The sequence below is a fragment of the Arachis hypogaea genome, chromosome 19, assembly GCF_003086295.3.
Source record: "Arachis hypogaea cultivar Tifrunner chromosome 19, arahy.Tifrunner.gnm2.J5K5, whole genome shotgun sequence".
NCBI lineage: Eukaryota > Viridiplantae > Streptophyta > Magnoliopsida > Fabales > Fabaceae > Arachis > Arachis hypogaea.
The window spans coordinates 44,448,661-44,465,463 of NC_092054.1; the positions used below are offsets into that span (position 1 = coordinate 44,448,661).

General features: G+C 28.0%; 1 protein-coding gene across 1 annotated transcript; it reads left to right on the top strand.

The window, feature by feature from the left end:
* Nucleotides 1-1,246: 1,246 nt before the first annotated feature.
* Nucleotides 1,247-5,097, top strand: LOC112775077 (root phototropism protein 3-like). The gene is made up of 4 exons (XM_025818545.3): nucleotides 1,247-2,133; nucleotides 2,246-2,315; nucleotides 3,038-4,126; nucleotides 4,528-5,097. The coding sequence occupies exons 1-4, from the start codon at nucleotides 2,012-2,014 to the stop codon at nucleotides 4,897-4,899; spliced, it is 1,653 nt and encodes a 550-aa protein (XP_025674330.1). The 5' UTR covers nucleotides 1,247-2,011; the 3' UTR covers nucleotides 4,900-5,097.
* The last annotated feature ends 11,706 nt before the right edge of the window (nucleotides 5,098-16,803 follow it).

The following is a 16,803-nucleotide window of genomic DNA, read 5'->3' on the forward strand; positions in this document are numbered from 1 at the left end:
GCACAATTCAATCGATTGGGTAATATAAACAATCGATTGAATTATAAAAAACCCACATTCTAGTCATCGTTCAATCGATTGGGTAATATGACCAATTGATTGATTTTTGCGAAAACCATACTGCCTTGTAATTTTCAATCAATTGTTTTGTGATAATCTGAAGTCCAATCCAATCGATTGAGTTATGGAAAACCTGAAATTCAATCAATTGTTTTGTTAATTCAATCGATTGATTCTCTATGAAACACGATTTCACAACGTTCGAGGGATGTAACGGATCAAAGATAAACTTTTAATCGATTAGGATTGCCAAAAAGTTATTACGATCAATCGAAGATTTAATTCGTTATTGTTTTTGTTTTTGATTGTAAATAAACATAATAGATGAATGATAAAATAATAATTTATAAAATAAAAAATAGTTTTTATAATTAAATAATATATATGGGGTTAATTTATAATTAAAATTAGAAAATGACTATTTAACAATTATTAAAAAAACTTAAAAAACATATTTTGTTATGGGACCATTTAATGGTCCAAACGTTTTGGGACCATCGAATCCTTGGTCGCCTTGGCAGGGTAGAGTAGATTATTCACTTTACCACTCATATTTACCATTAAACTAATTCTAAAGATAAAAAATATCTAAGAAAAAGAAAGTAGTTGTGATTTTTTTGAATTTGTGATTGATAATTAAAAATAATTTTATGTTGTTGGTCAATAGAGAATCTGAGGAATGAGTGACACATCTATGACAGATCAGCATTATTATTGATAATTATGTATTAGAGTTTGTTAATTTAATTTCCTTTTAAAATTTTGGTCGATAGAAATTAAGTCTATTTGGTTATGTACTTACAAATTTCACATGAAAGAATTTTCTCAAGTTGTTGACAAAGACTGTTGAAGTTGCCTATCATTCAATCAACATTAGTGAACTGAAAATCATTGTTTTCAAATATAAAAAATTTTGGATTTTGAGCTCTTTAATAAGCTTTTATTTTAATTTTAGTATATTTTTGTTGTTTATGTTTCAAAGTGTTTCCTTGGTAGTCACCAAAAAAAAAAGTGTTTCCTTGGTTGTGTTTGTCGCTTCCTAAACTTGAGAACACATTCGTTCGCAAATAATGCAAAAATTAAAATAAATAATTATAATAAAATAAAAATAAATTTGAAAGAAATAGTGAAAACAAGAACAAGTTTCCTGACCATAAAATCATGTGGCTACAATGAAATCAGCTTTGATTAGTAATAGACATTCTTATTAATTGATGAAGGGGACACCAATGGAGAAGAGTTCATTTGGCATTTCTATGTTAAGTGGATGAGATTATAGTGCTTACTATCTGCGATGATTATGCCTCTTATCGGTCCCTTCTCCAACACTCTGTTCTATTGCTAACAGTGACAGCAGTTGGTAAAAAGCAACAACCCTTCTTCAATGTCATAAATGCTGCAATTAGACTTACAGAATAATTCTTCAACTGATATACCTCCCATACATAATTAGATAAAATGTGAATATTTGTGTAAATAGAATTCACAAACCATGTAACTGATGGATCAAAAGCCAGGATAAATGACTGATAACTATTTTGCACATCTTTACAATTATATAGCTACTAATTGATAACTAATTTAGGGTGGTCGAGTGAATAACTCACTTGTAAACTGCTTAATAAGTGTCAGGGTTCGAATCTTGTCTTGTCTATACATTAATCCATTGGCCAATAACAAACCTTTAAATAGAATTTTGATTTGATCTGCAACAGATTAGTCCTTAGTGTGTATATATCCTCCAATACTTCTGTGTATATATCCTCCAATACTTCCAAAAGATAAGTAGTTATCTTGTGTGATCCATTTATTCTGTACTCTTGTGAAGAACCAAGGTTGTTTACTAGCGCAACCAAGTCTATTTCTGAGTAATATATATATAGATATATATAAATAAATCATAGTCCACGCCAAATTTGTAATATCCACCATTGAAGCCCTTTGAGGAAAGATGAAGAACACGTGTGAATTGCAAGGGGCAATGTCCAGTGGGAAGAGTAACCGATGTGTTGTTTTACCAGCTGATGTTCCTTTGCTTGCTGATTCCCTAGAACCAACCAGAAACCATGCCTGGTACATATCTCCATTTCGCATGAGCATTATTCTTTTCAAGAGTTTCTATCAACAACTATGATACTGCAGTCTTTATTTATTTATGTTATGTTATTTGTACCATTTGGTGCAGGATTCCCAAGGCAAGTTCCCCTGCTGATTTGATCATACAAGTTGATCACTCCAGCTTTCATTTGCATAAGGTTTGCCAAATCTCTCATTTAATTCTATAGAACACTTGGTGTACTTATATCATAAGAAAGATCAGTCTTTGTGTCTAAAACCAAATGATTTTATGACATGATTTGTATTGTAGAGATTTAATTCTTAGTAATCTGTATAAAGGTCTTAAAAAGTTAAGAATTTATTCTCTTCAAAATGTTCTTTCTGAAAAGTTATTTTCTAAGGGATTAGTCAATGCTATTAATAATAAATATTCTAAAAGAAGAAAATAAAATAAAATAATCCATTTAGAATAGCTAGTCCTTCTCAAATGCAGATGATTTAGCAATAAGTTTCCTCTGACTAATGGTTCCTATATGAAAATTTAAGTATTTTACTTTTAAAATTGAGATGTGTTATTTATTCTCATTATTACTTTTGAATGGGGTATGAGATCAATTAATGTAATTTCACCCTATTCAAAGAACAAAAAATTTAGATAAACCTGAAATATAACTAAACATAAAATTAACGAATTTAGGTTGGTCTAGTGGTTAGATCACTAGTCCGCTTAAGTATGTATCGGAATTTGAATCCTACCTTGTGTATACAGCAATTCATTGACCAGTAACAAACCCTTAAATAGGACTTTGATCTGCAATAGATTAGTTCTTAGTCTGTCGGACTGAAGAACACATGAGGGAAAAAAAAACAAAACAAATCTCTTCTGTATTTTAAATGCTTATGATTTATTCATTTCCAGCTTGCTATGATCTCAAGAAGTGAATATTTGAATAGGCTTGTCTTTCAAGGGGGATGTAACATTGAAATTTCCGGTGACAGACTCATAATCCAATTAGAGAACATTCCAGGTGGCAGAAAAGCATTCGAATTAGTAGTGAAGTTCTGTTATGGTTGGAAGATTGATATAACTGCAGAAAACGTTGCCCCATTATACTGTGCTGCACATTTCTTGGAAATGAGTGAAGAACTTGAAGAAGGAAACCTCATTTCCAAGACAGAAGCTTTTCTCAGCTTCCTAATACTCTCTTCATGGAAGGACACATTCCGAATACTCAAAAGCTGTGAATCCATTTTGTCTTGGGCCAAGGATTTGCAAATAGTGAAGCATTGCTCGGAAGCAATAGCTTGGAAGGCATGCTCAAAAAGTCCAAGTGCAACAACATATGATGAGGACTACTCAAAATTTGATAATTCTTGGTGGTTCGAAGATGTATCGAAGCTGCGAATCGATCATTTCGTGGAAGTGATTCAGTGTCTCAAAAGGGGTGGAACAAAATCTGATCTTGTTGGTTCTTGCATACAACATTGGACAATGAAATGGTTTTCCCAATTCACACTTACTGGACTTGACAAAGTGACACCTAAACACGTATCAATCCAGTTACATAGAGTTTCGACCGAATGCTTGATTAGGTTACTTCCCACTGAAGTAAACTCAGTTTCTTGCAATTTCTTGCTTCACCTACTAAAAGCAGGGGTAATGCTGAAAATCGATCTGGAGTTGTTGTGTGTGCTTGAAAGAAGGATAGCTTTAATGTTGGATCAATGCAGTGTCTCTGATCTGTTGGTTAAGAACCAAGGAGATAAGGGTTCTTTGAACGATGTAGATGTTGTTGTGAGAGTGTTACAGTGTTATGTTTGCCACATTTCAAAGAATTCTAAGGAAAAAATGCATGCCATTGGAAGGTTGGTGGATGGGTATCTCATACAGGTTGCAAGGGATAAGAATCTTAGAGTGGAGAGTATCAAATCACTTGTTGAAGCTTTGCCACAAGATGCTAGATTATGTGATGATCTTCTCTATAGAGCTATCGACATGTACCTTAAGGTAATGGTAATGTTATTTTGTATGAAAATTCAAATTCGCTCAATAAAAAATAACTTTATATTCTATAAAAACATGCGTTTAGTTCTTGTTACTAATCCTATTTCTATTTTCTACTAGTGATATGTTAGAACAAATCCAACAATGTCAAATTTAATTTAGGAGATTACGTGTACATTTCAAAATCTTGCCTAATTTATTTAAACATGACCAACTTTTAGTGATAAGAGAGAAATGATAAGGATATCCTACTCTTTTATATTTCATAAGAATAATGATAGGAATTGTTATATTTAATCAACTTCAATTAGCTAGTTTGAAATAAAGTTACATATTATTTTACAAGTGTTTCTCTGATTCGGTGTTTAAAAACTAGAGACTTAAAAAGGCCCTCATTTTTTCAGGCACATCCAGAATTGAGAGAAGACGAGAGAGAAGAGGTGTGTAAAGTTTTGGGATACCATAGATTGTCACAAGAAGCGCGTGTGCATGTGGCGAAGAATAATAGGTTGCCGGTGAAATTGACAACGCAATTCATGCTTCTTGAACAAGTGAACATGGCAACAAGGTCAGTGACCAGTGATGAACCAAATTACAGGAGGACACATACTCATACAGTTATAAGAGTAAGCACAGATTTCGAGAGAAGAAATATAAATGCCAATGAGATGAAATTGATGAAGAGAGATGTTGAAGTTATGAAGTCTCAACTCTTGGAACTAAATACATGCAGAATAAAGCTCCAAAAGCAATTAAGGAAGAGATGCATTTGGTGAAAGCTTGCAATGTAATACTGAACATTAAATCACATGCATTGTTAAAACCACACAGGCAATCACCCTGATCATACTAGTGAGTTATTGGGTCAATAGTTCGATCAATGCAATAGGTAAATGACAGATCAAACTGTTGATATGGTAATAATTAAATAAATATTTAAAATAAAAATAAATCTCTACAACTAAGTGATTAAACTGTGTGTTTAGATTACAGTTTGTAAACGACAATTTGCATAAAATTGATTTTGCAAACTTGATTTTGATAAAAAGTAAGTTTGTGTTAAAGTGATTTATGTTTGGTAATTTTTGTATCAAAATTGATTATAGTAAAATAAATGTTGTTTGGCTTATACCATTCAAAATCACTTTTAGATAGAAAATTACTAAAATAGACCTCAACTTAACTAATTTTTTTATATTATCCTATCATTTTAATTTAGATATTTAAATAGATCTTATTAGTTAATTTTATAATAAAATTAATATTTACTTACTAAAATAAAAATAACATATAGAAATAGATAAAATATATTTTTAAATAAAAATAAAACAATATAAATTTTATATATATATATATATTTATTTATTTAATCAAATATGTTACATTTTTTTAAGTATTAAATAAGAATGTTACTTTAGTATTTTTTTACAACGTACTCTTATTCTAGATACTCTCAATAATCTTATTCTTAATATTAATTTGGAATCCAACGTTTATGATTTTATTATTATCTATGATTAATTTTTTATTTAATTTATTTTTTTAATAGAATCATAATCTATATTATAAAAAATTACACTAAAACATAGTATATGAAAATTACAATTATAAAAGGGAGTACTAAAAATAATAAAAAAATTAAATATTTATTTTATAGTAATTGAAACAAATCTGAAAATTGATGATCTTTTTATATAGTATATTTTTAGTATTTTTAGTACTCTTTTTTTAGTATGCTATAATTTTTTACTATTATTATTATTTACAGTTAATTTTTTATTTAATTTACTTTACCTAATAGAATCAATAAATCATATTATAAAAAAATAATAACAAACATAATACACAAAAATCACAATTATAAAAATGTATAATATTAAACAAACATTTGAAAAAAATAAAAATAATAAATAATAAAAAAATAGAGTTCATATAAATAGAAATAACAAAAATTTTATAAATAATATAATAACATACATGAAGGATAAAGTTGGTAAAAGATAAATAAATAGTTAGTATCCATGACTAAAAGCCCGTTAGGAAAACGCAGAAACTAAAAATAGTTGCTTCTTGTAAACGTTGGTTTTTGTAGCAAAATCACTTCTGAGTTCATGAAAAAAATTTGCCAAACCAAAAATTGAAGCTTTCAAAAAGTCTAAACGTGCTTCTTCCATTCCAACGAGTTTTCCAAACACACCCTAGGTGATTTACTTAACCAAGTTCTACATGCGCACATGATTTTCTTCATCTTGCCCCGATTTCTTCTTCTTCTTCTCGCCCCAGTTTCTTCTTAATGTTTTAAATTTACGCGCGCACATTCTTTTTCACTCTTTCTTCTTCTTTTCCGATGTTGCGTTTTCTTCTTCTCTTTCTTTTTAGTTATTTTTTCTCTTTTGTTATCATCGTCACCACCACTACCTCCTCCTCCTCTTCTTCCTTCTTTTTTCATTAGAACTTTTTCTCCTCCTTTTTTTATCATCATGGTCACTACCACTACCTTCGTCTTCTTCTCCTATTTCTTTTCTCATTTGAATTTTTTCGATTTCCTCCTTTTCTTTTTTTCACCTCTTCCATCATCATTATTATCATCATCATCGTCATTTTCTTCTTATATGTATAACAGAAACAAAAGAAAGAAAGAAATAAAAAAAATGCAGCATTACTTGTAGCAAAATTTTGATATAAAAACTAAGAAATTTATTTGTTATTGTTAACAAATTTTGGTATATTTGTATTCTGATAAGTTTTGCATAATTCAAAACTCTTCCTTTTCTTTCTCCCCATCTTCAACTGCTACTTCTTCTTTTTTATCATCGTCATCATTTTTTTTTCTTATTCATCTTTTCTTTCTTATTTTATATATCTTCTCAAGTTTCTTCTTGTTTTACTCTCTTAATAAAAGTAAAAACAAAAAAATAAAACAAAGAATAAGAAACACATAATGGTACAAAATTACTAAAAAAATGATGAACCTACATTCATTCAACTAAAAGAAAGAAAGAAATGGAGAAAAAAAGAAAAAAAATTGCAGCATTAAAGAACATTTTTGTGCATTTGTAGCAACAGATCGGTGTAAAAACTAAGACATTTATGTGTTATTAAGAAATTTCGTGTATGTTTATTCTGATAAATTTTGCATAATTCAAAACTCTTCATCTTCCTCCTCCTTATCTTTTGCTGCTTCTTCTTCTTCTTTTTCATCATCATCGTCTTCTTTTTTTTTTCTTATTCGTTATTTTCCTTCTTATTTTACTTTCTCAAATTTCTTCTTATTTTACTCTTTTGACAATAATAAAAATAAAAAAATAAAACAAAAAAGAAGAAAAAACACATAATACTACAAAATTACTAGAAAGAGGATGAATCTACATCATTCAATTAAAATAAAGAAATAAATAAAAAAAATACACAATTAAAGAAGATATTTTTGTACTTTTGTAGCAAAATTTAGATGTAAAAACTAAGAAATTTATGTGTTATTGTTAAGAATTTTCGATGTATTTTTATTCTTATAGATTCTGCATAACTCAAAACTCTTTCTCTTCCTCTTCCTCATCTTCTGCTGCTTCTTCTTCTTATTTTATTTTCTCATAATTCTTCTTGTTTCATTCTCTTAATTAAGAGGAATAAAAAAAGGAAAAATCAATACTACAAAATTATTAGGAAAAAAGAAGGAAAAAAATGCAACAACAACAACAATAAAAGAAGAACAATGAAGGAAAACATGCAAAAAATAAGAAAGTGAAGAAGAAGATTCAGTCTGTGTTTGTGTGCTTGCTTTTTAGCTAAGTTTGTTATCTCAATTTTTTTTTCTTATTTTTCTTTTCTTTCTGAGTTAATTGAGGTAGATTCTGGATTTAATTTTAGAGTTAATTAAGGTGCATTCTAAAAATAAGCTCAGACCAAAAGTGTACCTTATTTAGATCTAAAATGTACCGAAATTAAATCTAGAATGCACTAAAATTACTTAATGATAATCCTCTTAAAAACTTGTGTCACAATTAAAAAATTTCGGTGTCAAAATTGAGAAGCTTCTGTGTAATGGTTAAAAAATTTCGGTGTTATTTTATGATAAATTCTGGATAACTCAAAACTCCTCTTCCTTCTCTTTCTCCTCCTTCTTCATCATTATCTTCTTCTTATTTTATTCTCTTAATAAGAATAAAAAAAGAAAAAAATACATATTATTGCAAAATTAATAGAAAGAGGAGGAGAAAAAAAATGAAGCAACAACAACAACATTAAAAGAACGATGATGAGGATGAAACACGCAAAAAAGAAAAAATGCAAAAAAAGAAGGAGAAATGCAAAGAAGAAGGAGAAGAAGGAGGAGGAGGAGAAAGAGGAACGCAGGATACGAACGTTGGAAGAAGAACGCAAAGAAGAAGAAACACGAAGAAGAACAATGTGATTTCATATGCGCGTTATGTAAGCGGATTTTGTTAGATTAGAGATAACTTGATTAAACTTGGTTGGCAAAAAGACTTGGATCTACAGCGAAATGGTTAAAAACTTACAATAATAATAAATTTAAATTTAAATATTAAAAAAATAATTCTTAATTTAAAATTCTCTATTAATTATATATGTTTTGTAAAGAAGAATAAGTAAGTGAGGAATGAAAAAATTAAATTTTTAATGTATATAAAAATGTATCTTCTCAATAAAATGTTTTAATTTGTGTTTTTATTTTTATTTTTATTTTATGTGTTTTATTTTTTAGTATCTTTAACTTTTAGGTTTTCATGAAAAAATGTATTGAAAATGTAAACCAAACAAGTTCTTAATTCTTACTACTCTTGCTTTTTCAACAATTTTTTTTATTACCGCAACAATTTTTCATTTTCATGTACAACTTATATAAATTAACTGGGTGGTTGATTTATTAGTTTCAAGTCCCAACTAATTTTGGAATTAATGTTAGTCTCTTAGTTTGACTTTTAATTTAAATTATTAGATCATTTAATTTTATTATTATATCTAACGGTATAGATTAAATATAAATTTATATATTTAATTTTATTAAATATTTTCTAATATTAATATTTTTATAAATAATTTTTTTAATTATTTTTTTTTGGTAGATGGGTCTCTTCTTCTTCTTCATCTTCTTTTTCATTACCTCGATGAAAACCGGCACTAGCAGCAATTGCTAGGATATGGATCGAGACTACCCACAAATGCATATAACTATCAGGCCTTGAATCGAGACTATTTCTCACCCCTGCCACCTGCGCCTCTAAAATTTGAGATGTTCTTCTCGTTTTTATGGTCATCGACTTCGTGTGGTGTTCTCCAAAGAGGAGGTCTTCTTCATCGAAGCTGCCACACATACATACACAGAGACACACACTTCACACTTGAGACAGAAAAAAAAAAAAAAGAAATAAAAGGAAAGAAAAGAAAAGTAAATGTTCGCCGAAAAGAATGACTTCAAGGAAGACCCAAAACTTTTAACCATTTCTCAAGCCATCAGAGTGTTCCTCACCTCCCTAAATAAGGTTTTCATTTTTTCTTTTTCTTTTTTTCTTACGTTTTTATTTTCATTTTTTAGAATAACAAAAAATATATATTTATTTTATTGTAATTTCTTTAATATTTGAACCTTTTTCATCAACAGACCTACAGCAGTGGTTATTTGGTTTCATAATATTTATATGCTTAGAAGTTTAAAATTGATCAATGAAAAAATATGCATGAGATCAACTATAAGCTAATAGAATAAATTTAGCTATAAAACAAGAAAGGTCAGTAAATAATCTTACATTCTTAACGCAATATATTTGTTGAAACTTATGATTGAGCAGGGCATAATTAAACTGTGTTAATTAGAGGGAGTGAAGGATTGTTGAAATTTTTTTTTAATAAATAATTGGTGCTAAAAATATATTTATGAGAATACTCATAACTCTTTAAAAAGAGTTAATTAATGATAATAATTGAACTTATTTAACAAGAGTAAATATATATATTATTTAGTATTATGTCAAATTTTGCTCAGGTTAATCTCAAGTATGGCATATATTGTTCTATTGTATGCATAAAATAGCTTGTATTCACTCATTTATTTTGTTTGTATGCTTACGATAAAATGATTGTGAAACCAATGAAAAAAAAATAAAACAAAGAGAATTTTAGAAAGACTATTTATAGCTCAAAATATGCTCATACCACATGGAAAATAATGTTAGCACTGCGGTCAGGACAACAATAAAGTTGAGCCATGACAAAAAAAATTATGACATCTTTGGTGAAGTGTTCATAACCCATTTCTTTATACATAGATATGTAAAATAATACATAAATCTTAACAGTCTTGTCATGAATAAAATTTTTAGACTATAAAATTATCAGATATGATAACGTCTGGACATTACCTAAAAGATGACATTCCTAAAAGAAAAGATTTCATGAATGATTAATTAAAATGATTTTTTATTGACACTAACTATTTAATATTACCACTGAACTTTTGGTCGCGACTCTGGTCTTTGGGTTTTTTATTGGTTGTCTATGAGAGAGAAGTTTAATTCCACGGTATCGGACATTGTAAGTTCCAAAGACATATTGATTATTATATACATGTTGAGCATATTATTTAACTAATGAATCCATATTTGCAGCTAAATGAGCAACATATTTGTACATCCGTTGTGGTAGATCTTTTGTTGGGGATGCTCAATGACCACAAATATGAGTTTCAAAAGAAGAGTAATAATTTTTGGACTATGCTTTAGAGTGAATAGCATGGAGATCCACATTTTTACATATTTAGTTATTATTTGAAAAATTTGCTTTATTCCTCAATTATGAATGAGATTAGTGACGTTTATAATTTATTTATTGAATTATTATTTTAAAAGAAAAAGTTTGTCTGGTTTAAATACTTTGGTACATTTTTATATTAGTAATAAATACAGAGATTAATATATTTTGCTATCTTTATTTTTTCAATGAAATATGTGTGTGAGTTTGTGTAAGAATAGATATCATGGTATATTAAGTTTGTGTATTAATTTGGTTATCGATATGAGTAAATAATTATAACTTTATGCTCATTCATTATCATCTAAATAGTCTGTGCCAAGAATTAATATTATAATCATAATATTTAGATATCTAGGAATATATTTATCATGTGTTATTTTAAAAGGAATCCAGAAATTCATAAGGCACCATCAATGAAATTACATCAATTACCAATTCTCAAATTATATTCCAAGATAGAATTTTAATAAAAGTTAGTCACGTTATAGTAATCATCGCAGAGATGGCCATAATAATACACTACAAGAAAATTGAACATTTGTAACAAAAACTATGTAACAAATTTAAAATTGTTACAAAAAATCATTCTTTTGTAACAAAAATTAGTAACTATTACATAATAATAATGTTTTGTAATAACAATACAATTTGTTACAAAATGTTTTGATATTTTGTAACGACTTGATTTTTTTTGTTACAAATTATATTGGCTTTTGTAACGAACCATTGTTTTGTTGCAAAATTTTAAAATATTTTGTAACAAAAGATGAAGTTGTTGCAAAAGTTTAAAATATTTTGTAACAAAATGTCCATTTGTTTCAAAAACTCCAATTATTTTATAACAAAAAATTAATTGTCACAAAATTCAATATTATTTGTAACAAGTTATTTGTTTGTCACAAAATACAAAAATTTTTGTATGTAAAAAAATTATTTTAAAATGTTAAAATCTCTAAGATAATTAAAAGAATTAAATGATTAAATGATTAAAATCTCTAAGATAATTAAAAGAATTATTTTTTATAAAAGAATTAAAGATTAAATGATTTATTTTTAAAAATGGTATATATTATTTTATATTTGTTTATAAAATTAATATATAATTTTACTAATAATTAAATCTTAAATGTTGATTAAAAATTAAATTTTTAAATTAAAAAAATTAATTATTAAACATAAATAAAAATAGTTAAAATTTAAAAATAAAAATAAATATAAAAAATAAAAATTCTAATTCTAACCCTCACCTTTATTTTTTATTTTGTTGTTTGTCATCCTCGTCCATTTAAAAAAATTTTTGAAAAACTTCCTTAAGTATAAAATATAGAGCTTTGATTTTTTTTTTCTCTTTCTACTAGTCCTAAACCCACCTTAACCTAACACTCATCATTAAGCCGGTAAAATCTACGATTGTTAGAAAATAAATAATAAATTATTTGTATCGTGATTTATTATAGTTATTCATGGTTTTATTTTAAAAAAATTATTTATGTAAGATCCAAAACTTTTGAAAAATCCTATTTTGAGTTGATTCTAAATTTATTTATTTATTAGCGATTTTATTTTCAAAAATTATTTCATTGAGAATAATTAAATCAAGTTTTGGTAATTAAAATAAAAATTTTACTGAATTTTATAATTATTGAATAATTTTCTATATTTAAATTATAAGATTTAGTAGTTGTAAAAAAACTTATACTATTTAATTTAAATAATTGAGATTTTAGAATTTAATACTTTAATTTTTATAATTAATTATATCATCTTATATTTTAAATTAGAATACTTATTAAGAATTAATTAATAAATTGATAATTTAATTAATGTTTTAAAGTAATTTAAAGAGATTAAATTATATTTTTAATGAATACTCTATTCCCTAATTTAATTAAAATTACAAACCCTTAGAAAAACCTAACCCTAGAACCTCCACCCCTCTTCAGCGTGCACATACACCCAGCCACACAAGGGTCAGCTGTTCCACACACCCACACACAGAAATATGAAAGAAAGAAAGAAACGGAAGAGGGAAGAGGGAAGTGGGAAGAGAGAGTCGCGCCAGGAGAAGAGAAGGGAGGAAGGGGGGCTGTCCTCAGCGTCACTGCGCCGTCGCTACCTTGGAGTCTACCGTTCGTCGCTGCCCAGTCGCCGTTCTGCCTTCTATCAAGCCGGTTCTATAGCCTGAAAAGAATCACGAAGAGGAGAGAGAGCGTGTGTGAAGGGCAACGCCACCACGAAGCCGTCACTGCTGTCATCATGCTCCGCCGCTGTCGCGTCTCACCAAGCCATCATCATCATGCTTCCTGGTGCCGTCGGTGGAGCTGTGTCTTGCTAGATCTGCTGCTGGAAGTCTGGAGGAGAAGCGTTTTTTCAGATGGCAAATAACTGCAAACAGCGACGGAGCTTCTCTGACCCTCAAGGCCTGAAGGACGACGGCGACAACGACTACTTCTTTCGCTGGTCTTCTTCTCTTCTCTAGCCACTGCTCAAGTTCAGTTCAGGTAAATTATATGTTTTGAATTTCTAATTAGGGATTTGGTTATTAAAATTTCTGATTAGGGATTTGATTATTGGAATTTATGATTAGGGATTTAGGGTTCTGATTATTGGAAATTTGGAATTTCTGATTAAGATTGCTTCTCTTCTGAAATTTGGGATTTGGTTATTAGAAGTTCTGATTAGGTAAATTTGAAATTTACTTCTCTTCTCTTCCTGTTAGTGAATTGTTCTCATTTTGTTCTTCTTGAGTTCCTGTTAGTGTTTTGATTAAGGCTTTATAATATTGATTGATTTTGTTCTTCTTGACTGTTAGTGTCAATCATCCAAACTCCCTGTCATGTATATAAAAAAACGTTAAGTCATGTCTTATTCCAGACTTAGATGATGGTTAATCTGATGGATGGAATGATATATTGATTTATTATATATATGGAATTAAAATTGATGAGATGCTGTGTAAATACTAATATTTAAAACAAAATGTGATTATTCTTGTAAAGATATTTTCAAAGAAAAAATACTATGAATTGTTAAATTATACTGATTATAAATTTTGAATATTGAAATTTATGAATTTTGATTAGAATTTCTTATTAAGGATGCGTGTATAGTTTCTGTGATGAGGATGCGTGTATAGAATTTTGATTATTGCAACTTTAGAAAACTTTTTTTGTTTAAACTGATTGAATGATACTGTGTTTGACTTATTAAATGATGATGATGCTGAAAATTCTATTTGTTAGAGTGCAGAAATTTTTGAAAGGCTAAAAGTCAAGTTTCATGATTGAATTAATTGATCATACATGCTAATGATTACTTGAGATGATGTTGGACTATTTGTTATATATGATGCAGTAAATTGATGATAATATATGTGAATTGTTTGAGTGATTTATGGCTGAATTGTGTTGAGTAATGCAGAACTTGTTGATTTCATATGAGTATGCTTAAATGTGAAAACTGACCAAAAATAGTGATTTATTAATCCTGAGCACTTGAGGCTAATTTAATATTTTTAACAAGTCACAATAGATAAAAAAAAAGTTAGAATGCAAGGTTAGAGTGAATGAAAAGCTAGGAATCAATTTTTGACCTCTCAAAACCCAAGGTTATATGTTGCAGAATTATGCAGTTTCGGACAGCACTTTGTGAACAAAACTGGGAGTAATCTAGCCACTCAAAATGGGTAAAATTATTTTTCTATAAAAATTTAATATGTCTATATTGTTTCTCTAAAATTTCAAAATTTTTCGATGTGTGGTTTGGGAGATATGATTTTTAGAAAATGGTCATTTTCTGCAGAAATATTGTTGTCCGAATTCTGGAACAGCAACTTCAAAACCACATATCTCAATACTCTAAAATTATTTGAAGGTGAAATGAAAGAGGAGTAAAATATTAGGATGTCTAGTATTTTATGTCCAAATTTCAGGACAATTCGAGTTTTGTAGAGAAAGTTGTGCTTTCTGAAAGCAGGGCTGTTCACTGCTGTGACAGCATCATTTCCTTAAAACAAAATCATATTTCAAGAGACATAACTTTTTCTAGAGAAGTGAAAATTCTCTGAGACTTGAACTGGGTGAAAGATGGGTAATTCTAGTTCAACCACACCAAATTTAAGAAGAATCCAACAAAATATGGATTTTATATGATTTTTTTAAATTGGTTACTGCTTGCTGTTTTTCTGAAGTGTACTAAATCAGTAGCCGATTTTTAAAAAAATCATATAAAAGTAAATTAGGTGGCAAAAGAGATCTCTGGATTAGTGTGGCTTAGCTGTCAAGAAAGTTCAAGATAGTGTGGCTTAGCTGTCAAGTTGTATTCGGTTTTATTTTTCCATTCTTGCTATACTTTTCTATTTCCAAACTATTTCCAAAAGTCAAGTATATTTGTTATGAGGACTTTGGTGGAAATTGTGCTTTGTAGTGATTTTTAGACAATTGATACTTATGTAAATTTAATGAATTGAATTATGATTAATTAGGCCGAGTTTATATATTGAATTGTCAATTTTTGATAATTTGCATTCTTGATTGACTAGTTTTAAACTTTGAGAATAGATTCTTAAAGAATTAGTTAATTTTAACTTGTAAGTTCTAATTTTATTTTTACTCTGATGAAGATAGTGTTATATGTGATTTTTTAATTTTGGTTTTTATTGCTCATATTTGCAGGGGTACAAAATTGATGCCAACATGCTAGACTTTATATTGACTGAAATATGTTAGAAGAATCAAGAATTATAAATTCGATATGATACAATTTTATGTTAGGAAAAAGTTGTGTTTAGTTAAATTTGTAGAACTTATTTTATTGTAAAAAAATCTTAATGACATGTAAGATATTCTAATTATCTATATGATTATATATTATATAAATGTTAAGTTAGCGTGTTTAGAAAATTAATTAATATATCAATTATTTAATTAAATATTTTAAAATGAATTTTCTATTTTTGTAATTAAGAATAAAAAATGTTACAAAAGTAAGTAGTATTTTGTAACAAAATATTATGACACAAAAGTTTAAATTGTTACGAAAAATATTTTGAAGATCAAAATTTGTTATCACTTTTGTAATGACTTTTAGTTTTTTGTATCAGAAAAATTTGTTACAAAATATTACTTTGAATTGTAACAATTCCATTTTTTGTTACAAAAATTTTTTGTAACAGGACATACTGCAACGGCTCCTTTTTTTGTTACAAAATCCTTTTGTTTCAAAATTTCAATTTTTTGTAACGATTTTTTTTTGTTACAAATATTGTTTTTTCTTGTAGTGATATTGGAAGTGTTGTTCCTATACATCACTGGAAACAATTCATATTGTGCTGATTATTTTTGAGACACAAATCTCAAGTTGAAAATGATTAGTTAAAGATTCACACATGATTCTTTGTCATTCCAGCATTCAGACACTTGTGTCTCAACAAATACATAACCACATCGTCATAATACCCCCATGCCATAGCTAGGAAGCCTTTCATGCATCATGCACATATTCCTCTAATCCCATTTTATACCAAAATAAAATACACACGCTTTATTTATGAAAGAAACTTTGAAATGCATCAAAAAAATTTCTGTTAAAATCCAAAATGAAATACATACATTTTGTGCATCATGCACATATTCCTCCAAGATAAGAAAATCATTAGATAGCAAGCCAAATTCTACTTCATGATGCTCAGAATTCTATTCATCAAAACAAATTCAGAGATCTATTCACCAAATTCTATTGAATTACCAAATTCATAATGAAAATTCATACACAAAGTTCTATTACCCAAGTTTTATTCAATTAGCACATAATAAAAATAACGTAATATTATAACGAGAACTCTTCACTAAGTTCCATGTCGGCACTTGCATCAGAACCTTCTGCCCAAAACTCTTATTTTTCATAATCTTCCT

What these genes read in the sequence shown, in the direction of transcription:
- LOC112775077 (XM_025818545.3), top strand. Translation starts at nt 2,012, where the DNA reads ATGAAGAACACGTGTGAATTGCAAGGGGCAATGTCCAGTGGGAAGAGT. An exon ending in CCAACCAGAAACCATGCCTG is followed by an intron (nt 2,134 to 2,245) that starts GTACATATCTCC and finishes CATTTGGTGCAG; the next exon opens with GATTCCCAAGGCAAGTTCCC. An exon ending in CCAGCTTTCATTTGCATAAG is followed by an intron (nt 2,316 to 3,037) that starts GTTTGCCAAATC and finishes ATTCATTTCCAG; the next exon opens with CTTGCTATGATCTCAAGAAG.